Source organism: Phlebotomus papatasi, chromosome 2 (genome assembly GCF_024763615.1).
Source record: "Phlebotomus papatasi isolate M1 chromosome 2, Ppap_2.1, whole genome shotgun sequence".
NCBI classification, from domain to species: Eukaryota; Metazoa; Arthropoda; class Insecta; order Diptera; family Psychodidae; genus Phlebotomus; species Phlebotomus papatasi.
The window spans coordinates 77,734,666-77,758,573 of NC_077223.1; the positions used below are offsets into that span (position 1 = coordinate 77,734,666).

A 23,908-nucleotide genomic window follows, 5' to 3' on the forward strand; every position below is an offset into this window, starting at 1 on the left:
GAAAGTTCTTAAATCGCGCGCAATTCAACTGTGAGAGAGAGATAGAGACACAAATAACTCACTTGACAAACGTCTGGCGGCGCTGCGATTGCAAAAAAATCTCTGATATGCGACAAAATATTTTCTTCTCTATTTTATCCTTTTAGCAGGTCGTGTCCCTTCTTGTAATATGTACTTTTGCATTCCTTATTAACCAAAATAGTGTTGTACAAAAGGGTTTTTCTCAAACCTATCCTGAATTTTGGGACAGCTCAAAAGAATATGAGTCTTCCCAAAATTTCATCTCAGTGTTTTTGTTGTAATATCGACAATTATTCACAATTAACCCAAATAACTGTATTCAACTAAATTAATAAAAGGATTTTCTTGTAAAAATGACTTAACTCTAAGGAATTAAACAATTTTCACATTAAAAAAAACCTCTCATTTTCTCTACGTGAATTTTCGCGGCCTTTCGAAGAATGCCAACAGGCACCACCAAATTCACTTCGGCTTTTCTTTTAGCTCAGGCCTGCACTAAGAGCGATTCGTATAAAAAATGATCAAAAATAATATGAATAATAATAAGCAGTGAAACAGAATCACATCACAAATGAGGCGCTCGGAGCAAAAAAAAACTCTAAGTCGTATGCATTTCCCTATTAAAATATCGTTTTTTTTTTTGTTCTGAGGTCCTCAAATATTATACACATGTATATGTTTGATAAGAGGGAAATAATTGCACATGAAATATTCATTTATTTATTTTTCATGCAATTTGCAATCTTTGCCTGTGAAAAGCACCACGAAACGCACGTTGATTGGCCGTTGATGCTAGAAAACGTCACACAATACATTTAGTCGTCGCAATTTCTCCGTGAAAGCCGACTGTACGTCCATTCGACATTTACATTTTGTGGAATAAAGGTGTTATGTGCAAAATTTGTTTGATTTTCCTTGTGAAAAAAGGATAAGAGTGTGTTGAGAAAATTCTTATCAAACCCATTGAAGGTAATAAAAAGCGCGCAATCTCAATATCCCTTCGAATAGCCCTCTCATTGGATCTTTCATTCGATCTAGACGCCATCTGTATTGTTTATTGAATTGTGTTTTGCATTGGTTTTCTTTTCGTGCAGAAAAATATTCGAGCTGTAATTTTTCCCAAAATCTATGTCGAAGACGAGAAGGGAGTGATTAAAATTACGTGTAAGTGAAAGTTAAAAGTGTTATCTTGCAAATTTTATAGAAATCTTGTGGGATTGTCAATGATTTCTGGGGTAAATTGACGAAAATATTCCATGACAGATGCCACAGTAGCAAATTTCTTCAGCCTCCATTCCGCCCAAAAGAAAACCATTTCCTCTTTGTTTATAAACATTTCTACAGAAGATTTCTAGAAGAGATAGTGAATAAGGGGAGTGGCAATATTTACTAAACATAATATTAAATAATCAAAGTTCTAAGTTTACACAAGATACGTAAAAAAAAATAAGGACAGAAAATTAGTAAGAATTAATTGGCCCAGTTATTGCCCAATTTATGTGATGACATCATAATTCACATAATTACAATTTCTCAAGATAATTAAAACTGTCTTATTGTAAACTAGAAAGTTTTTTAACAGAAAAAAAAAACCTTCAACTTTGTAAATCTTCAATAAAACGCAAAAATTTGATAAGACGAAGAAGAAATCAGCAGCTAAAAAACTCCCGGAAACATTCCCATATTTCTCTGCGAAACTGTAAAAAATAATGTTCTATTCCACTTGTTTCAACTATTTGCTTTCCATATTCCTCAACCATTCACGATTTACCAGCTCATGCAATCGTGCCACGACTTCACGAGCCCAAAAGCGCAAATCGCTGTTCCCAAGGAAACTCTTGGGCATTTTTTTTTCTCCAAAACTAAAAGCAGCAATGTTAAGGAGTCATCAGAAATTATCTAGCCCAAAATTGCTGTCCATTGAGAATTCCTCAAGGTCACTAACGTATACCAAAGTGGAGGTCAAGACTTGCACAAGTAATTTTTATTTGCTTTTCCTCAAATTACCCCAAAAAAAATTATACTTTGTAATTGAAAAGTTTGCTTACAATGTAAAAAACAACTTCATGAGTGTATAGATGATTTGTTTTATTCATTTGTCGAACAACGGAAAAAATGGGCTATTTACTCTGATAACCCAGATAATAAACACCAGATAATAGTAATTACTTCATCCCAAATGTGTTTGGTAAATTATTATTTAATGTTTCCTTGAATAAAAAATTTTTCGTTTTGGCAAAACTCTTTTTTAGTACTTTGGGGCACAGTAAAATCTTTAGTACAATTTTGCTATAAAAAAAAAAGAAAATAATTTATCTGACTTTCACAAGTGAGTAATATAGTTTATGAAGGGACTTTGTGTTGTAAAAGTATTCAGTTTAGAAAAGGGGTGGCAATGTGCCTCAGGCTTTGCGAAGTGCTCGAACTCGTGATTATCGGTTCATAACCGATTTGAGCAGATTCATGAATAACTCAAAAGATCCCACAAAATAGTTTTAGGTAATAAAATTTTCGGACAAAAAAAATATACAGTAGACTCTCTCAAATTCGGGCATATGGGGCCGAAATGTCAGCCGAATTAGACAGAAATTCGGGCGACAAAGTTTTTGAAATGCAACGATTTTTCATTCATGTGCATATAGATATTGAGTTTACACACTCATATATAACGTAAATTGCATGAAAATCCCTCAATAATGCAAAACCACATCAAAACTAAAACAAACCCATGTCAAATTTGAGCATATTTGATTCATTTGATAATCATAATCAAACTTGAAAAATGACAACAAACTTTATTCAAATGTAACCGCTGCCCGAATTAAAAAGTAGCCCGATCTTAAAAGAGCCGAATTTGCGAGAGTCTACTGTATAGGGGAAAGTGCTCTCCCCTCGAACGTTTTCATGCCTTCGAATAATGTGAATTTCTTTTGTTTTTCGCAAAAATCTGTTTTTCGTTTACACTAAAAGTAACATAATACATTAAACTCTTCGTTATCCGGCTGACTGGGGGACAAAATGACATTTAAGTTTTTTGAATGATCAATGGTTTTTATATTTTGTGCTGTGTGAATTTATTTTCTGTCTGACAAAGAACAAGAGAATTTTCTTCATGGTGTGCTTATGTTTCATTTTTTATCACAATTATGTATTAAAAACTTCGATATAATGATAATAATACTTTATTTCACTCTGGAGAAACTGCATTCTTCGTAAAAAATCGTTTTGAATACATCAACCGCCAGTGTTTGGCAGCTGTCACCCGGATAACGAAGAGCTGAGTGTATCATTCGGTTGATAAATGCGTTTTCTAGGGCCTTTTTAACCCTTCTAAACAGGTAAGACCGCCTCAAGGCGGTCATTCAATAAAACGCATTTTACTGAGATAATATTACTTATTTGAAGTTGAAATATCTACATCTACATCTACAGTGTCCTCAGTTATAGTCTTACTAACTTATTTTCTGAAGCTGAACTCATTTTGACCTTTCGTTTGCTTACCATCTTCAGTTTTGTGTGACAGGTCAGAGAAAAAACAACAAACATTTTTCGTTTTCAAGTGCAAAAAAGATTGTTTTAAAGTACACTCAGCTCTTCGTTATCCGGCACTTCCGTTATCCGGGTGACAGCTGCCAAACACTGGCGGTTGATGTATTCAAAATTATTTTTACTAAACATGAAGTTTCTCCAGAGTGAAATAAAGTATTATTATCATTATATCGAAGTTTTTAATACATAATTGTGATAAAAAATGAAACATAAGCACACCATGAAGAAAATTCTCTGATTCTTTGTCAGACAGAAAATAAATTCAAACAGCACAAAATTGAAAAATCGTTGATCATTCAAAAAACTTAAATGTCATTTTGTCCCCCAGTCAGCCGAATAACGAAGAGTCAAATGTAAACTTTTTTCCGTTTCTTACACTACTGTTGCATCTCACACATTGTACCCTGATTTTTTTTATTTTCTATTAAATAATTTTTAAAGGGAAAACGGGGAAAACTCTTCGGAAAAAACAGTTAATAAATTCGTTGTCAGCGGAACCAAATTATTCTGATATAATGCTAAATTCATTATTTCTAGAAAATAAGTCGATTATAATTGGTATTATGTGGGTGGTCATTATTACTTTGTGAGAGATAAAAGAGGGCACAAAATTAGATTTATTTGTTTTCCAGTCCTTGCTCAAATTCTATAAATCATGTAAGTTTACGGATGTTCATGAAGGACATCTTCGCTAAAAATCAGAAATCACGAACCCTCCTATCTTAGAATATACCGAATTTTTAAATTTTTAATATATCACATTTTGCCCCAATTTCCTCGATTTCATGAAATCTATTATTTTTGACATGGATACCTAAAGTACCCAAAGTACTTAGTGAAGAGTGGACAAACTTTGAAAAAATGTCACTTTAATTCTTTTGGAACTGCGGGAAAAACAATTTTATTTCACTATTTAGGATCGTTAAAAATTTGTGAATATGATTACAAACTTTAAAATTGTAAAAATATCCCGTCAAATCATTGCTCTACCTGCCGATTTTTACTCTGAGGTTTTTTGAATTTTAACGGTATATTCTAGTACATTCAGAGAAAATCTGCAGATTCTCGGCAGAATTTCTCCCTAGAAAATCTGCATAACCTCCATTACTTCACAAAAATATTGTTGATTTATGAAGAAACTGTAGAAGTTATAAAGAAAATTGTATGCTCTGCTTAACAAGCATTACCGAGTACACATTTTAGATAAGTAAAAAAACTGCGAACAAAAATACTAATTTCTTAAAAATCGCCAATCGAATGATACAAAAACATGAAATTTTGGTCGACACTCTGCTTAAAGTTTTCACTTCACTTTTCTCTACTTGTAACACGGCGTCGCAGAATTCTTTATTTTATATAAACACCGTGATATCACTAAGAATAACTCTATAGAATTTTGCAAACTTCAGTGAAAATTTTTTCCATCTCTTCTGACACATCTTGTCTGGAAAGTCTGGAATGTACAAAAAATCTACAGAATATCTACAGAAATTCGTCTAGAGATTCGTCAGAAAATCTGCCGAAATATTCTGACGAATTTTGTCCCAAGCCCAAATAAAATTCGTAAGAATATCTACAGAATTTATCTGCAGATATTCTGTAGAGGTGTAGATTTTCTCTACAGAAATCTTAAAGATATCTGCAGATATTATTTGACGGGATAGGATATATAGTCGGTAGCGGCTACCTCTGTCGTATCTGCATTTGGTGCAAGCTAACAATACATACGTCTCCTCTTGCGTGAAATGCTGACACAAAAGAAATGCTGATACGATAGAGGTAGACGCAACCGACGATATATTTTGTTGGAGCTCGATTAATTCCTGAACTAAGATGTTTTTGATCAAAATATCGTTATATAGGCTTGCTGCATAAGCTGCATAAACTGCGGTCCCCTTTGTTAAAAATTTGTCAGAGTGATAATTCTATACAGAAAACGAAAAAGTTTTGTCAAATAAACGTGCAACTGGATTTTGTTCAAAGTTTGTCAAAAAGATATTTTTCCCATATAAATGTAAAAAAAGTTTTGTCAAATTGGAAAATAACATCCTTTCGACATTCACTGAGAAAAAAAGAGGGTGCGATTAACATTTTTTCCTCATAATTTTAACACTTTTTAGGTGTGAAATTATATCAACATTTTTTAATGTTAATTTTACAACTTTTTAAGGGTAAAATTAACATGAAAAAGGGTAACTTTAACTCATAATACACCTAAAAAGGGTAATATTTACACCGATTTCGGATCAATACTGCAGGGTAAAATTAACATTTCCGGAATGTTATTTTAACTTTTTCGGATTTGTCTTAGTGTTTTAACAAAATCCATTTGGCCGATGATTTGACAAAGCTTTTTAATTTTCTGGATTCATTTCTACATTAGAATAATGTAGACTACGTTTCCATCAGGTTCCCACTAAGCCGACTCTCGGCTTAAGTCGAAAGTCTGTTTAGGCCATTGCGGCTTAAGCCGAGAGACAGCTTAGTGAGAAACTGATGGAAATGTAGTCTAATGCACTATTTTGATTATCATTACGTTAAGCCATCTCTCGGCTTAAGCCGTAGATCTATGTAGCACATAAGTTAAGTGAAATTTTGACTGGTTTGATTGAGTTGAATTTGAAAACGTGTGAGGAAATCTTTATCAGTATTTTGTTTTTAATTACTTTATGACCTTCATTTTTTTTTTACTAAAGTAACTTTTTTATCGTGATTAACAAAATACTGTTGGGCATTTTGTGGTTGACTTTCTTTTGATCATTTGGCCAAATTAGAAGAATTTAATTATTTTTCAAGGGTTTAACGAAGATCTCTCTCTTACCTTGTGTAGATCATTCCTTTTGGGGGAGAGGCAATTTGAGGAGTGTTGAACACGCGAGTCAGGAAGAGAACATCATCAAGATGGCAGACGAGTTTGATGGATGCGAATGCATCTGGAGCCATGAGATCGCCATGCGTCGCCTTTTGACGCTGCTGCGACAGAATCAGAATTACTGCACGGACACCGAGTGCATCGACTTGCCATCCTCCAATCCAGACAACCTTGGCACGGGATTCACCACGATGACCATGTTCCTCGTGTTTGCTGTGATACTTTTCATGATGCGCCCCAGTAGTCTGCGCCGCAATGTAGGCACAACGGAAAAGCCAGTGGCCAATCGTCCGGGAACCGATGATGGCGGGCCCCCACCAACCGTTGGCTGATTGACAATTCCATGATTTGCTGTCCTCGCTTTTTGAGGAGATTCCGTGCTCTTTTTTTCTGTCTTCTTGCAAATTGCCCTTTTTTTGCAATGATCCTTTTCAGCACACTTTATCCCTCTCTTGTTTTATTTTATTTTTCTTTTCTTTTCTTTGAGAAAACAATATCTCTCAGTGTTTTATTTTGTCCCATAAAATGGCTCGTATTTTACAATACACGCAGAAAAAAAAATGTATAGAAACGCAATTTAAATAAAAAAGTATTAATACCTCTACAGCATTCTCACTTCTCACTCTTTGTGAATCTTGCACACAGTTTCACGCACTTTCTCTAAAACACCCTTCATCTTCTCATACTTGCCGGTGCTATCGGGCAAATTCTCAAAGTCAATCACTCCACTCACACCTTTGGCCCATCTGTCACCGTCCGGGAGACGGGAGTACGGAGAGAATGGCACGAGAATTGGCGTGCCAGGCATCGTCGAGAGCGACTTTCCACGATTCTCAGGTGTCCTTGGTCTTTCCTTGCCACTCCTGGAGGACTCTCCGGAACTACTGTTGGAATTCAGCTCCTCCAGAAGACGCTCCTGGGCAGCTTGGAGCTCATCCAAGGACGGAGAAGTTCTACCATTTTCACTCTCCTGACTGGCTTCTTGATCGGTCTTTGAACTCTGACTACTCTCTTCATTTGTACTGAGGGCAAAATGTTGTTCAGGAGAAGTCTCAGACTCTGAAAGTGAAACCAGAAGGAAAACATATGAGTAAAAGATTCACATGAATTAAAAAAATGTGAATCTTTTCTCATGATTTTCAGGAAGAATATTTGCCTCAAAATTAATCTAAAATTTTAGTGCTTCTGCCTAAACTACATATATATAATTTTCGTTTGACATTGCGTCGTTTTTGATAATAATTTCCTTCATTCTATTTCTTGATTGTAATTCTGAGGGACAAGTTAGTGTCGTAGACAGTTAAACTCTAAAAATTAATATTTTTTGAAAAAAAAAAAAACAAAAGTAAAGAATTTAAATTCAGTGACCGTTACGACGTGTGTTTCATAGCGTCTCTTCGGAGGTATCGCCACATCTTCTTGTAAAAAAATAATTTCAAAACGGATAGATAAGCCTAAATCAGCTTATTATAAGTGAGATTCTTAACGTGAGCGAACACTCCTCACTTGGGGTAAGTGCACTGAGAGAAATCCGAAAGTTAAAATAACATTTCGGAAAGGTTAATTTTACCCTGCAGTATTGATCCGAAATCGGTGTAAATATTACCCCTTTTAGGTGTATTAAGGGTTAAAGGTACATTTTTTCATGTTAATTTTACCCTTTAACTCTTTCGTCTCTTTTGGGACTTTAGTACCCAAAGAAGCATATGCATTTTCTATGAAAAACAATGTTTTTTAATTATTCAGAGTTGATAAAAATCCGATTCTTGTGGATGATTACAAACTATAAGGATGTCCAAATGTAAGATATTTTTTGCAGGACCTCAATTAATTCCTGAGCTTAGATATTTTTGATTAAAAATTGTGAAATTGGCTTGCAGCATATGCTGCGGTCCGGAAAGAGTTAAAAGGTGCAAAATTAACATTATAAAATGTTGATGTATTTTTACACATAAAAAGTGTTAAAGTTGTGAGGGAAAAAAGTTATTCGCACCCTCTTTTTTTCTCAGTGTGTGCCAAATTTTGGAATAGTTGCATATAAACACCGAAGCCCTAAGTACAGCTAAATTGTCCTAAATACAGCTAAAATTGTGCTGAAAACACGCACAACCGTTTTATGATTGAGCTGTGCGTGATTTTAAGCGCAATCTTAACCGTTTTGTGATTCAGCTGTGCATGTTTTTGAGCGCATTCTTAGACGTTTTATGATTCTGCTCTTCCTGTTTTTAATCGCAATCTTGACCGTTTTAAGATTGAGGTGTGCGTGATTTTAAGCGCAACCTTAACTGTTTTATGATTGAGCTGTGCGTGTTTTCAGTACATTGTAATAAAATGTTACTAAAAAAAATAAATTACACTATTAGTCTCGTTTTCTGCGTTGCAAATTCAATGCAGGATTTTCTAATCATCTTTCCAAAACAAAATTAAAATATACATAAAAGTATGCATTTCAGAAACTCTGTTGCTAATTCTTGTTATGGTAGTAAAATAAATTTAAAAAAAATGTTTAAAAGAGAATGTAAAAAACTTTATAATAAAATATTTTTTAACCTAAGATATCTCGCAGAAAACCTGTTAAATTACTACAACTCAAAAAACGATATTTTATTCTGTTTCTTGAAAAAAGTTTAAAAAACGTGAAGCAAAACGATCTTTGGTTAAGTTGAAGAGAAGAAAAAATTGAATAATAATATTCAAACTAAGGATTTCTCACTAGGAGCCTGTAAGAAATAAATAACCATTTTTTTTATTTTTCACCCTGTTCTGCCTAAATTCTCAACATTTTCAAAAAGAGATGGTAAAGAAGCACGAGAATTGCCTGTCCAGAACAATTCTGGGGATAGTCACTATGTGGATTGACTCAGAATTCGAGCAATTCTGGAATGTTGTCTTATGTTCAGAAACCCTAAAATTGCTTTTTGTTTAAAATTCTAAATCAGTTTTAGTCTTAGAAATATGTGTTAAATGGTTTTTAAATCTGTAATTATCTATAGCCGTTTTTAGTTCGCAGGATTTCTGCAGAAGGTTTTTGAAGTCACGACAAAAGTTACAGAGTTTTTTTGGGATAAAGAGAGTTATTATCAAAATGTTTTTTACTTTGTTGGTCCATTCAAGTTTGTGCTCCATAAAAATCACACTCGCTAAAGCAAAAATTTATAAGTTTCCAGCAACGTATCTAAAAAAAAGGGATTCCTTACCACATTTTTCTTTAATCTAAAATTGATCTAAATTCTCCTTTTTAAATAAAATAATCAGGTATTTTATTTATTTAATTTTCCGTTACTTTGGTGAGTTTTTCAATTTTTTTTCTTAAGGCATCCTTAAATTTACTTCGGCTTTTTGCTTGATCATCACTGAATACACAATGATCCTCGTGGCTGCCTACATTCAAGAGGGAGAAAGGAGAGCAAAGTGACCTGTCGCCCGAGGGATTGAATAATCCTCGCGGATGATAACATTCCGAAGTAGCAAGCTAAAAATGATGGCATGCGGCCGAAAGAATGCCTGAAGCCCTAAAACATCCATTTTTAGTGCAGTTAAAAATATATTTAAAAATTGATATGTAGAACCGGTTCATACCCGGGTAGGGTACCTGGGTAAGAACTTCAGTGGAACCGGGTACCCGTCAATTTCAAATTACCCGGGTATTTGCGACCATTAATGTAAACAAGGGCATGACGTTTCCTTTGATCCCATATCGGCAGTTAAATCAGCATTTGTCGTAACTTCCTTTTGACAACTTTTCGGGAGACGAAATTTTCATTTCAATATTATTTTTCTTAAAAATTAGCTCCGAATGCGATACTTTTGAGTCAAAATAATAAAAGTGGCACTAATAAACTGTAAGTTAACTCGAGAAAATCTTTATAAAATTATTTAAAAGCTGCAATATTGAGAAATATGTTAGAAGAAACACAATAATATTTTGTCGTAACTTCCATGGTTTATAAAGCCGTAACTTCCAATGTATGGAGATTCTGGAAGTTACGACAATTTCCTAAAATGCATTATATCAATTTGAATTATTCTAGTGATAATAAGTGCTATTATTTGACTAAATTAGTCAATAATACTGTTATACCTGTCCCTAAAAGCTTTTATTTCATAAGTTTTATTGAATAAATTTTGTGCGCCACGTCGCTTGTTTTGTTTTGAATTAATGACAAATGGGTAGGGATTTTTTCTCACTTTTTTCTCGCAAATATTGAATTAAAATGATTTCATGTTACACTATTCGCACTGTCTTTCGATATTTGGAAGAGTTTACAAACGTTTTATTGAGAAATATTGCAATTTTGCTGAAAATTACAAACCACGCAAGTAAGCAAAAGAAGTTACGGCAAATGCTGATTATTGAAAATTTTGTATGGAAATTTGTCGTAACTTCCCCAAAAATGGAAGTTACGACAAATTCTGATAAATTTTTGTTAATTAAAGGCACTTACGATAATTTTTATTTAAAATAATTTTTATTGGGCTTATAAAAGTTTCCTTTTCACAAGTGCGTTTAATAAACAAAATTACGCCGATTCCTAATATGTATATATCCCAAAATCGCAAAAATGAAGTTACGATAAATGCTGATTTAACTGACGATATGTTTCTAGCGTGCCGAAAAAACTTTGGAGTTTATTCGGTCTTTTCTGTCATTGTGGAATGGATTAGCAAAAAATACAAATACAAAATAAAAGCCAATTTAATATGGAATGGGCAACCGAAAACCCCAAATTGGCAACCTACGTACTTTCGGAGATATCTCGTAAAATGTGTACGAAAACAGGGAAAAATGTACACTAAAACTGGTCGCATTTTTCATAGCTAATGTCACCCCCCTGAATGTAAAAGATGAGAGCAATGGCCTTATATAATATTATAAGCTTGTCCTAATAACGTTTTGAAACCACTCAGATGACAATTTGACTGCTTCTTCTCGACCAAGACACTTAAAATAGGGTTTTAAACGGAAAGTCTCACAAAATACAACAATTCTTTGATATAATTGAAGTTCACCAAATGAACACTTGGGGCGCTCTGGGCGAAAAAACGAGTTCAGAAACAAACAACGTCGCTTATCTCGGCTTCTGATTAATCGATGAGATCAAGTTCTACGGCAAAATTATAGAGTACATTCTGGTCTACATTTCACCCATATATCACTTTTGTGCCAGTTCATCCAAATCCTTGATATTTTGATTTTAATACAAAATTTGTATAATTTGACGAATTTGATTCAAGATAACTAAATGGCGTACCCCAACTTCAGGTCTAAATCGAATTTGCATGCACTCCGAGTTAGCTCACATTAAGAATCTCACCTCATAAGCCGGTTATTTGTTTCTCCTAGAAGGTACAAATTTATTCCAAAAATTATGGTGTCCGTGGACGAGCTAATTTTTGGGAACAAATATGAAATTTTTTACCGTGAGGGAAAACGGGGAAAACAAATTTTAGGACTATTTCTAATCGATAAAAATTAGATTTTGTGGCTGATGGTAAACTAGAAAAATCTAGAATATTTTTTGTAACACTCAAGATCACCCAAGTGCCTGCAGTGGAGGTCCGATAAAAACTTTGGGAAAGTTTCAGCACGATCAGAGGACACAATACAAAGACGCGATAACAATAAATTGGATATTTTACTTACCATCATTGTCTGCAATATCCATGTCCTGGGATTCAGTATTAGCATCCCCATTGGGCGATGATGCTTCCAATTCGCCGAGTTTTTTCCTCTTGTACCCCGGCTGCGATTCCTCAAGCCCAAACATCTTGAACATCACCTCCTTCCGATGGTACTCCATCATGGGAGGCACTCCATAGAGCTGGGCTTCGTCCACTGAGCCTTTGGGTGGGTCAACATTGAAGCCCGGAAAGTCAATTATTCGCTCTGGATTGTACTGAGCACGCAACTCGTGCACTTCTCCGTCCTCCAGAGTGTCTGGACGTACACTGCGTCCCTCGGAATCAAACAGATTGAGCCCAGAGTGTGAGATCTTGGCTTCTTCGAGCCATCCAGGTGGGTATCCCAGTAGTCTCATTCGATAAACAAATACAGGAAGATTTTTCCGATGGAGCCCCAGAGCTTTCCGGAGATTTTCACTAAAGCGTCCGGGTTTGATGTGAGCAAATTTCTGCTCAATGTCTGTGTGATAGCGCTCGAGTTTGGAATTTGCATTCTGCATTCTGGCTCTCCGGATGCGATCTGGATTCCTGGGCTGGGTGCATTCAATGAGGGAGTGGCTGCCGCTACAATTGTAGCACATTGGAGTCTTCTTGAACGTTACCTTATTCCCAGGTAGCTCACCATTGTGCAGAGTGGACCGCTCGCTGGGCAGGTAGGTAGGCACTTCGTTGGTTTTCAGCCTAATTGACGGCTTGTTGTCCACCATGAAGATGGATCCAGCTTCTGACGCTTCCTCAGCGAAAATATCAGCTTTCTGTCCCGATTCATCAACTACCACACGGACTTTTTTGTCCTTTGTCTTGAGAAAAGACTCTACACTCCGTCTAATCTTCTCCAGGAGACATTTACATGCATTTTCATCCTGAAATTCCATGTGCAGGAACGGCTCTATGGGCTTCTCTGCATCCTCCTCTGGAACAGCCAGTTCTTCCTCTGTTGTGTCCAAATTTACAATAGATACATGCTCTTCTATTACTTGACAATCACTACTATTTAAGTCTATCGTCTTAGACATGTTTTATTGGATATTTTTTTACAATTTACTCAATTTTTCCCTCGAAAATTTCACTCACACGAAAATCCAAAAAACAAATAGCCTTTTTGACAAGCCTTCTGCGATCCGGACGATTTCGATGAATTTCTCAACAGAGGGCTCTGTCATCACAAAAATGGAATCCAAATAGTCAGTTGGCTTTGCCGGGGTTTCTGAGAAAAAAGTGAATTTGTTGACTGAGTGAAAAAAAGTTCTAAATCTTCAAAAAGTGTAGTGCAAAAACAACAATAGAGTGGTAAGTTTGTTAAATTATTAATTTTTATTACAATTTATCTATTTACATGATGTTTTCTGCGAAAACATTGACGTGTACATATTGCTTTTGGTTTGAGGTTATGTTTCTCACGAGGAAGGCTTCTTCTGACTTCATTTTCATGCCCCCCAAAACCATTCTCCCCATATTCTCAAAGGAAGACAAATTGTGTAAAAATATTCACAGTATCTTAAACAATAAGTACACCTTAATACTAAACTATCGCTTAAGTAGTAAAACATCTCAGAACATTCTCACGAATGCGCAAAAAAAAACGGAGAAGGTGTATTTTGTCACAAAATAGGAGCTGTCTTGGGGATGGATACCAATATTGTTAAAAATATAAAATGAGATGAGAAAAGATTTATAAAAAAAATTATGTCGCTCTCCTAAGATTTCTCAGATCACATTCACACGGAAAAATTGTCTTTATGATTTTCGCTTTTGCTTATAGAAACGCAATCACATTTTGAAGAGATTTTCCACTCATATCAAGTGGTTTACTGGAAGTCCTCAGGCACTTCCGGGATGTTTGTTCTAGTCATTCTCCCTCTACTTCCAATCGCTAGACAATTTCTGCCGAGGCACTGTTGTAGTGGAGTCCATTGTTGACACTCCTATGATGCTCAAGATGATCATGTTCCATTTGTTCCTTGAGAATCTCCAATTCTCTAATCCCAGACACTGTCACCTCATATTTGTGTGTCATGAGGGATCTGTAGAAGTGAATGGCAAAAGCCAGGAAGACTATGAGAACGGGAATGAGCACAATGCATGCTGACCATGCGGCTGCCTGACTCAGATCGTAGAATTTCACCCAGCATAGAATAGCAATCTCCAGGAGAAATAGTATCAGTCCCAGTAGTGTAGAGAATGCCCATGCTGTCTCAATGTACCAATGCAGTCTTTCATGTGGAGATTCGTGGACAAGAGAGATGCTATGCAGATTGCAAACAGTCTCTATGTTAGGCAGGATACAGGTGCTAATCATTAGGGCCAGCATATGAACGGCCACCAGGAGTGTCGTGCAGATAGCAAAAGCTATCAGCATTCCAACTGGCACTTGTGTATCATTGTTGAGTTGCACTTCCACCATTGCGACCTGTCGGAATGCCACAGGAAAAAAAACAACGCATGATTAGCATTAAACGGAAGAGAACATTTATGGGAAAGATTCCCACAATTTACAGATTGGTAAGGTGGGAGAAGTTTCATCAACTTATCTCTGGATTTTGAGAAATTACTGTTTTACGGCGTTGTCACACTTGCACATTAAAATTTTAATGTGATTCACATTAATTGTCGCTTGTGAGCGTCCAAATATGTTATTTGTGTCTTTAAGTCACTTAACCCATTCCTTACCATGGTATTATACATCATACGCAAATTGAGTGATTTTAGATTATTTAGTCCTGGGCAATTTTTATCCGAATTGCTGTCGGAAATGGATTTTTAGTAACGTTAGTTATTCAATTATTTGGGAAAAATAGTCCGATAAAGATGAGAATACTTTTTGGTATTGTTTTCTTGCTTCGCGGAAGATCATGCAAAATTTTTACTCAAAATGGTGGATGGAAAATACGACATCCCGTCGAATTTGTTAAAATTGCCCTCTTTCCTCCTACCTGATTTGAATTCTAGTTGCCAATTTGTGTTCTTGGATAGTTATTCTATCTAAAGCAGAGGTGTGCAAGAAACCGTTGAAACCGAATTAACGTCAAATGAAACATGTACGTCAATGGTCAAAACGCTACTATAACAAACTTATTTTGACGTTAATTCGGTTTTAACGGTTTCTTGCACACCTCTGATCTAAAGCAATAGAGTTTGTAATGAATTAATGCACAGAATTTAAATTCAGTGACTGTTAAGACGTGTGTTTGACAGGGGCTTCCGGCGCCCCCATAATAGGTAAAAACATTTTCTTTTCAAAAAATTCATCTATTAAGGCGTCTACACATTGGGAGCAATTTTCGTCAAAAATTGCGTTTTTGACAGAAATTTGACGTTGCCTCCTACAACGCTGCAGGGAATTTACTTCAAAAAAGCAATTTTTGACAAAAATTGCTCCCAATGTGTAGAGGCCATTAATCTGTAGGAAACTAATCCCAAAATATGAACATTATATCTCAAGTATTTCTGGTACATTGACTGAATGGGTTTATATTTGGGGTGTTTTTCTATTTATTAATAAAGAAGTGGACTTGGCCTGCAAAAATAAGTTTAAATTTACCTAAAGCATAAATATTTTTCACATTAAAAAATTAAAGAGAAAATCGCATTAATTTTTCGCATTAATGCTATAAATCAATTTATATCAAATTTTGCGGGCGAATTCTACCTTTTTATCAACATGTAGATCAAATTTTGAATATAAAATGATTCAAATACACAAATTACACATTTGGACTCTCACCAGCGACAATTAATGTGAATCATATTAAAATTTTAATGTGAAAGTGTGATAACACAGTTACACATTCAAAGACTGTGCATTAAAATTGTCTAAATAGGACAGTATAAGTTGGTCATTTAGGAAATTAAGGTTTTTACAAATTTATCTAAAAGAATCATACCCTACACTAGACAGACGACTTAAGTCGAGAGACGGCTTAACGGGCTTAACGTAATTATAATAAAAATAAAGATTTGACTAAATTTCCATCAGTTTCCCACTAAGCCGTTTATGGGCTGAAGCCGAGAGACGGATTGGTCAGAAACTGATGGAAATCTAATCTCATCATTATTTTGAGTACTAAGAGCAGAGGCCCATAAAGCCTAAAAAGTGAAGCTATTTCTCACTTTTCGTTGTAAAGATTTTACAGATATTGCACCAGGGGGGGAATTCTGTAACTTTGTGAACACATCACCAGTGAACGATTCACCGTGAACTGTTCACGCAAGCTGCTTCACGACTGCTAGAATTGCGATTCTGTAACTGTGAGTGAAGCAAAAATGTCAACACACTGAATAGCCATCTGCTGGAATGTCATTTTTTTGTAACTTTCCTTGTGTACACGCGGTATCGAAGGTGTTTTATGTTGAAAAGTGCGAAAAATACAAAATATACTGATTCTGAAAAGTAAAAAAATGGATATTCTTGGTTTGATGATGATACGGCGGGCACGAGAACAGCGGAGGCAGAGACAGGCGCGTGCCTTGTTGAGAGAATTGAGGAACTCATATAATCCTTTAGAAGATCTCTCAGACAGGGATTTTAAGCTACTGTTTCGCTTGACAAAGCCACTCTGCAGGACTTTTCTTGACCACATTCTCCCGTTCATGGAAGAGAGGCAGAGAGAAACAGGACTTACGAAAGAACAAAGAGTCTTTTGTGCCATAAGATTCTTTGCAGTCGGTGAGGTTCTTATGCATCAATGTTGTCATATCTTTTAATAAATATTCCTTGATAAATTTTTTCAGGATCCTACCAACGCCCTATTGGCCAAGAAACCCGGATTTGCCTGTCACAAGCCTCTGTCTCTCGGTGTGTGTCAGAGGTGTCAGATATAATTGATGAATTTCTGGCACCTCAATTCATAAGCTTCCCTGCAACCGAAACAGAAAAAGATGAAATAAAACAAGAATTTTATGAGAGGTTTGGAATCCCCGGAATTATTGGACTCATAGATGGTACCCATATCCTAATAAAAAGGCCACCAAACAATATTGAACACGCATATTATGCAGTTCGAAAATCATCGCACTCAAAGAACGTTCAAATTGTGAGTTTTAAACTTAAAATGTCTATTGATTTTATATCCAAATATTATTATATTTTTAGATAAGTGGAGCAAATCTAAAAATTTTGAACGTGAATGCTGCCTTTGGAGGTGCTGCCCATGATAGTTTCGTGTTCAAAAGCTCCTCAGTAAGCACATTTTTAAAAGACAACTATTTCAGGGGTGATAGGAGCAGTTGGATTCTTGGTGATAGTGGATATCCACAGCTTCCGTGGCTAATGACTCCTTTGTCCAATACCCACAATGCAGCCGAAGAAAGGTACAACATTGTTCACAAGAGGACACGTTCTGTGATTGAAAGATGTATTGGGGTTTTAAAAAGTAGGTTCAGATGCCTTTCAAAACAAAGGATACTTATGTACTCCCCTAAAAGGGCAGGAGCTATAATAAACTCTTGCTGCACTCTCCATAATATTATGGTTCAACAATATTATCCTTTACCCAGTGAAGATGACATCATGCTGGAAATTCAGGAAGATCAACAGGAATATTTTGAAGATCAGCATAATGAAACATCTACGCTTTTACAGCAAGGAAGGAGACAGAGGGAGCACCTTATAAGGAGTGTATTTTAATTGATGAAAGATTCAAATAAATTGGTGAAATTAATGAATTCAAAAACATTTTATTACATTTATATTTATACAGAATTCAATAAATTGCTCTTTTTCCATTAGAACAGTTTTATAAATATAAACGTATTTATTTATTTTGTAACGCAAGTATTGCCTTTTTAAATAATCACAAAAGAAACAAATTAGCTAATTCAATGGTTTTTTTTTTGGTATTGTTGAATGATTTTTCACATAAAAGTTATATTTGTTTTTTCAGTACTTGTACTTGAGCTCGCATGAGTTCAAGTTTTACCTCATGGGCCTCTCTCTTTATTTTGTCATCTTCAATTTTTCTCAAATTATCTGCTTCAAGGATTTCCAATTTGCGTCTCTTTATTTCCAACATTTCTTTGAAAAGCACCATTTCCTCATTCTCTTTGTTTCGTTTCTTGGGATTGGCTGCAGGCCTAGTGGGCTGACGGAGCTGTGGAGCGGACCCAGCTGGCGAGTGCTGTGAAGACGATGTATGCGAAGTTCCTGAAACAACTGTTTCTGGTGCATTGCTCGGTCCCGGCAAAAATTCAATGTCTGTGATGTCACTCAAAACAGAGCTCCTTTGTGCAGATCTCACTGATGTCGCTGATATACCGTGTTCCCTGCTTCCATCTCCTTCGAGGGCTTCAATTGTAATTATGCCCACAATCCTTTGATCAAGCTCATCTAATTCATCAACAACAGACCCGTTATTGCCGGATTGAACCATCCTTGCTTTCAAGCCAAAATATCTCTTCTTGACAGAAGTTTTGAGATCTACCCAACATTTTTTCCATTCTGCAGGATTTTTATGGGCTCCACATTTCATATTAAGCATCTTCGTGACCTCATCCCACTTGGATTTGAGATCACCCGTGCCGTCTTCAGATTGAAACCTAAAACAATTTACAAAGCATTTTGATTGAGAATTTAGCAAGAACGGCTAAAAGTTCTACTCACTGATTGCGAGCAACCCAAAGATTATGCTCCAAGAAGTCCACGAGAGACTTTTTTTGCTCATCTGAGGGACCCCTCTTCCTTGTCTGTTTAAGAATTGGTTCAGAATTTTCTGAATTTTCACTGTTTTCACGGTTTCCATTCATTTTCACTGCATCAGCATCACCCGCATCACTCTCAAATTGACAAGTGAAAGACATAACCTCAAACGATAGCTTCACGTGAAGTTATCACCGCTTACAGAATAGCTTTTTTTAGGACTATAGTGAACAGTTCACAAATGATCGCTTCACAACGTTACAGAATTCCCCCCCAGGACTTTTGCCCTAGACACACTTACGACTTAAGCCGCGAGAGGCGATTAGTGGAAAATGATGGAAATGAAGTTTAACCATTATTTCAAATATCATTACGCTAAGCCCTTTCTCGGCTAATCCTCAAGTCTGTCAAGATCCTTAAACAAATTTGGTTGTAGTTCTTGTATTATTTCGGCGAACATTATGAAATATGTATTTTTAGATAGCTTCTTTAAATGAACAAATCCGAACAAATTCGAAGTACAGTGAGACCTCGATAGTCAACCCCCGATAGAGTCAATTTCCATTAGAGTCAACAGCTATTTTTTTTTACTGACTCTACGAACTCCGATAGAGTCAACTTAGGCCCAAATTGACTCCTATAGAGTCAACTTTTCTTGTGTTATTGAACTAATAATATTATATGATTTAATATGATCTATTCGAAATAAAAATCAGTTTTATTGTGTATCAACGTAACACTTTGAACACAAGAAAAAATATTTATGTAAGGACATGGTAATTTTGTGATAAAATTCGTAAGTTTATTAACCGTGTAAATCATTTTCCATCAAAATAATTTTCTTTACGTGATTTTAAGCTTTTTGACCGATTGAAAGTTCTCTTGGCTTTCCTTTCTTGTCTTAAGATTTTTTGATTAGGTCTATGATCACAATGTAAGGAATTTTGAGCTATAATTAATTTGTAAGTGAACAATATTATGGCAAAAACAAAAAATGAATTCGAATTCCAAAAAAACGTACAGAATGCTAGATTTTTTTGAGTATAACATAGTGAAGAAACTTTTCTAAATTTATTCGAACTTTTAAAGGATCTAACTTCTTTAAAAAAAATTACATGATAAAAAATCATAAAAATTACGCTACTAAAGAGAACGTGTAAATTTATTTTAACTTACATTTTTTTGAAATATCAGTAGGTATCTCAAAAGAAAATTTGGATCAAAAACAAAAATAAGCAACAGAAAATTAAAATTTTTCAGCAAATTCATTAAAAAGAAATCGCCTGTGAGTTTGCAAATTTTCTTGATGCATAATGCCATTTCGCGAGTTTTTTGGTCCCGAAAATGTGCATGTAATCCCAGAACTGAGTGTATTTAACAATAATAAAAATATTCTTAAAAATCATTCCGTAATCTCCAACTTTTGTCTAAACACACGACATTTTTGGGCCAGAGGGTATAGAATATATGGATTAATATAATAAAATATTCTACTATCATGTTGAATTTATCAATTTTCTAGTCCAAACATAAAATAATACCTCTTTATATCAAAATTTCACATTTCAATTGATTTTTTCGGACTCTGATAGAGTCAACGAATCCAATAGAGTCAACAGGCGTAGAAATAATTAGTTGACTCTATCGAGGTCCCACTGTATATCAGACTGATAAGTCTATTCTCTTTAGGACAAAATTTGCAGTTAGTCTCCAGTGCCTCTGTGCAAAAGCGTATATGGAAAAATGAATTTCCAGAGGCCCCTGACTAAGGACGTAGCCACGATTTTAGTAAAAAGTAGGCTAATTTTGAATTTATTTAAGAAAAATGTATTTGTAGGGGAAGGTACACTGCTTTCGAACGTTCGTGACTTCGAATTATGTGAATTTCTTTTATTTTTCCTAAGGGACTTACACATAATTATCAATAAGCTAACTATAATATTAAACAGAATTGTGTAAGTCTCTTAGGAAAAATAAAAGAAAATTCGGATTGTTCGAAGGCATGAACGTTCGAAGGGAGGGTACTTTCCCTGGCCTCTACACACTAGTAAAAATTTCTTTAAAAAATGTCTTTTTAAAGAAAATTTTCTCTATCCTTGTAGGCAGAAACGTCAGAATTTTTTAAAAAGGCATTTTTTAAAGAAATTTCTACTGGTGTGTAGACACCAGTGTTATCCCTGGTTTTTCTTACGCAAAAAAAAAAACAAAAAATTTCCAGAAAACATATCGCAAAAATCCAATTTTAACCAAATTTTTATAAATTTGAGCTTCTTGAAAAATTAATAAAACCCTTAGAGCGAAGTGGGACACCTTTGAAATAGGGCAGCTTTGAAATTGGGCTTTTTCTCCTATTTTCAAAAGAAAAGGGACCTTATCATGATATAATTTAGCTCCAAAAACCAATTGCGAAGCTAAATTACATTATAAGGGTCTATTCCATTTAAAAGGAAGACAAAAAACCCAAGGCCCAATTTCAAAACTGCCTTAATTCATAGCTGCCGCTCTCCCCCCTACTGGGGACTTAAAAAAAACCCAGATAAGCTTATGATATAGCTTAGATTCCTTACAGGCCACCTCGGAGTGCATGTAACTCCGAATGCGCGAAAATTCGATTTTTAGTTGATTTTTGGGATTAAAGAATTGAGTCGCGAAAACTGCTCTTCGCAGCCGAATTGGATAAAGTTGGCTCGACGCGATTCTTTACCTGCAAAAATTGAATTCGCAATTGAATTTTCACCCAAAAAACAACTAAAAACGGTCGGTAAGTTCAGTTTTATAGAAAAAGCATTGTCTTATTTTCGAAATCTTTAACATTGTAATTTCGAAAATTGATTTTTCAATTCTTCGGGCATTCGATTAAATCAAATGAAGTTGGTGGCATTAAAGAGTTGTAATATTTCACAAGACCTTTCCAAATCACCAAAATTTTTCAAATTCTGACAATTAGAACCGGAGATATGGCCATCTTAAAATAGGATTTTTTAATCCGGCTCGTCTGTCGCAGTTGTGAATTCGAGTCACATCTTGTGAAAATGATTAAAGCGCCTGAAAGGACCTATTTTTCATACACAATATGAACCGTAAAAATATTTGTAAAATGAACAATGTAGGGGAAAGTGACCATGCTTGATACGATCCAAGCTTGATAATAACTATTTTTTTCCTATGTTAATCAATAGTTATGACTCATCGCAATATATTTCAATAGCTGGTGCTAAGCCTCACATTTCCTAAAAAAATTAGGATCCTAGCTCTTTTTTCCTAGTTTCAGGAAGCAAAAATCAAAAATAGGCCCAAAACTGTAATTTCGATACATGATATTTCATAAGTATTTCTTAATTAATGTCGCTGTACAGGAAAACTACTATCATAGGCACATAGAGGGGTCATCAGTACTAATATTTATGTAAAAATATTTTTACTTGGTGGACACTGTTTTTGTGGGTGGTAACAAATTCATAAATTCTACTTGTGTCCATCCTATATTTTAAGAAGGGTCCATGAATGATAATTTTAATGTGGCAACTATATCATTAGATGTGATTATTTCATAATTACACATATTGCAATCCGCCAATTTTATCGACAATTGACATAATATTCAACCCTGTTGCCTGAATTTTAAGGTTGCAGAATGACATTTTCATGGACTCAAAGTGAAAAAATGGTTTTCGCTAGCGCCCTAATGTCATAAAAACATGGCTTAGAAAAATTACATAAAAGTGATTTTAAAACTAATAACCAGTCTTACAAATGATTTAAGCAGATAGATTAGAGTTCCGTCTAAATATTGATGTGCAATTTTTTGTATCCGGTGAATTTTTTGCAGTGAAAATGGGCCTCCGAATTGTCGAATCAATTATTATACAGGAAGGCCCCGGATCCAACTTGTATAAAAATCGCCACTGAATTTCCATTTTCTTCTTGAGGAAAATCTAAGGATTTCCAGGAACTATTTGAGGTTGGATTATGAACCTAATAAGTAAGACATTTTTTTGTCATAGTGCAAGAATCGCTTCGGTTTGTGTGTTAATCAGAAAATAATCACAAACCTTGGACATCATTTTACAGTATCAAGCATGGTCACTTTCCCCTATAAATGGCAATAAAAGCCCGGTTACATCAAAATAAATGAAATAAAATTAATAAGTGCCAAAACAAGGAAGCTTTCAAGAGATCCCTGGTGATCCTTTCATTTTTACCAGGGGTCGAGGTCGCACAAGGGGTAAATAAAGTGGTTATCAGAGTAAATTGTGAGCGGCAATCAGCAAAATTTTGGCGATCTGAAGCTAAAAATTAACAGATTGGTATGTTAAATTAGCAAAAATCAGAAGATCCAAATGATTTTAGCGAAGAATCAGCAGATTGAAATCTCAATTAGCTCTTATGAAGTATAGCGTTCGTTTCAATTCGACTTTTCCCACCTTTCCCACCTCCATCCCAGATCACCGCCTGTCTTTGGCCATTTTATTCCACTTTTTCTTGAAGTCCTCGATATTTTTCAACTTTTCAAAATAAAACAAATATAATTTTGGAAGGTAGGGGGACTATCAGAGATGATCTACATTTATTGGGATGGGGGTCAGCGAAGCCTGAAAGCCTAAATCCTAAAGGCCTTAATACCGCGGTTACGTGCATACGGACAACTAAAAAAGAAATATTCTAGAAATCTACAGCTCAGAACAGAATATAAGACGAGTAACTTGCGAATGGCCAACTTTACAGGAGAGCGATTACAAGCTGAAATTTTACATACTTAGCAGGATTTTTAAGATATGAAAGCGGAAGATATGAAGGAAAAGTAGAGAGTGTCAAGGAGTACCCGAAAAGCGAAAAAACGAATTTTGCAAAAAAATTGATTTATTCGACTTATATTCTGACAAGTCGAAATATAAACTAATTACCGGGAGTTTACTGATCCACTACCGATTATGACCGATGTTGAGGACTGATTGAAACAACTTTTCAATGGATTCCAATCTTGAACAAATCGGCTGAGAAATGAGTCGTTCCTATTTAACTTCGATATTGAAAAAAATCAAAAAGCATATTTTTTCGGTTATGAGCAGATATTTATTAAACTATCAACGAAATATTTGTTTAGCTTATCTCCAATATATATTTGAAAATAATAGAAATCTCTTTAACCA

General features: G+C 35.1%; 4 protein-coding genes across 8 annotated transcripts in view; 2 read left to right on the forward strand and 2 right to left on the reverse strand.

Moving 5' to 3' along the window:
- The first annotated feature begins 843 nt into the window (after window positions 1-843).
- Window positions 844-7,046, forward strand: LOC129804529 (small integral membrane protein 14). Of its 2 annotated transcripts, XM_055851887.1 has the most exons (3): window positions 844-990; window positions 1,116-1,185; window positions 6,401-7,046. In XM_055851887.1, exon 3 carries the CDS (start codon window positions 6,472-6,474, stop codon window positions 6,772-6,774), a length of 303 nt encoding a protein of 100 aa, XP_055707862.1. In that variant the 5' UTR covers window positions 844-990; window positions 1,116-1,185; window positions 6,401-6,471; the 3' UTR covers window positions 6,775-7,046. The 2 variants fall into 2 exon arrangements, with proteins under 2 accessions (XP_055707862.1, XP_055707863.1); XM_055851888.1 differs by lacking the exon at window positions 1,116-1,185.
- Window positions 6,898-13,276, reverse strand: LOC129804518 (zinc finger CCHC domain-containing protein 8 homolog). Its single transcript, XM_055851872.1, has 2 exons — window positions 12,087-13,276; window positions 6,898-7,501 (listed from the first exon to the last, which is right to left on the reverse strand). The coding sequence occupies exons 1-2, from the start codon at window positions 13,138-13,140 to the stop codon at window positions 7,062-7,064; spliced, it is 1,494 nt and encodes a 497-aa protein (XP_055707847.1). The 5' UTR covers window positions 13,141-13,276; the 3' UTR covers window positions 6,898-7,061.
- Window positions 13,277-13,412: 136 nt separating this feature from the next.
- The window catches only part of LOC129804525 (calcium release-activated calcium channel protein 1), a 36,994-nt gene continuing 26,498 nt past the window's right edge, over window positions 13,413-23,908 (reverse strand). For all 4 annotated transcript variants that reach the window (XM_055851881.1, XM_055851882.1, XM_055851880.1 and 1 more), the window contains one exon: window positions 13,413-14,534. In XM_055851881.1, coding sequence (XP_055707856.1) covers window positions 13,998-14,534 — 537 coding nt within the window. In that variant the 3' untranslated portion in view covers window positions 13,413-13,997. The remainder of the gene's footprint in view (window positions 14,535-23,908) is intronic.
- Window positions 16,266-17,762, forward strand: LOC129804523 (putative nuclease HARBI1). Its single transcript, XM_055851878.1, has 3 exons — window positions 16,266-16,790; window positions 16,856-17,157; window positions 17,217-17,762. Exons 1-3 carry the CDS (start codon window positions 16,523-16,525, stop codon window positions 17,748-17,750), a joined length of 1,104 nt encoding a protein of 367 aa, XP_055707853.1. The 5' UTR covers window positions 16,266-16,522; the 3' UTR covers window positions 17,751-17,762.

Excerpts from the sequence above, each read along its gene's own strand:
- LOC129804529 (XM_055851887.1), top strand. The coding sequence starts at position 6,472 with ATGGCAGACGAGTTTGATGGATGCGAATGCATCTGGAGCCATGAGATC.
- LOC129804518 (XM_055851872.1), bottom strand. The coding sequence starts at position 13,140 with ATGTCTAAGACGATAGACTTAAATAGTAGTGATTGTCAAGTAATAGAA. Across the intron at positions 7,502-12,086 it reads GGATATTGCAGACAATGATG|AGTCTGAGACTTCTCCTGAA; the intron begins GTAAGTAAAATA and ends TTTCACTTTCAG.
- LOC129804523 (XM_055851878.1), top strand. The coding sequence starts at position 16,523 with ATGGATATTCTTGGTTTGATGATGATACGGCGGGCACGAGAACAGCGG. Across the intron at positions 16,791-16,855 it reads CATAAGATTCTTTGCAGTCG|GATCCTACCAACGCCCTATT; the intron begins GTGAGGTTCTTA and ends AAATTTTTTCAG. Across the intron at positions 17,158-17,216 it reads ACTCAAAGAACGTTCAAATT|ATAAGTGGAGCAAATCTAAA; the intron begins GTGAGTTTTAAA and ends TTATATTTTTAG.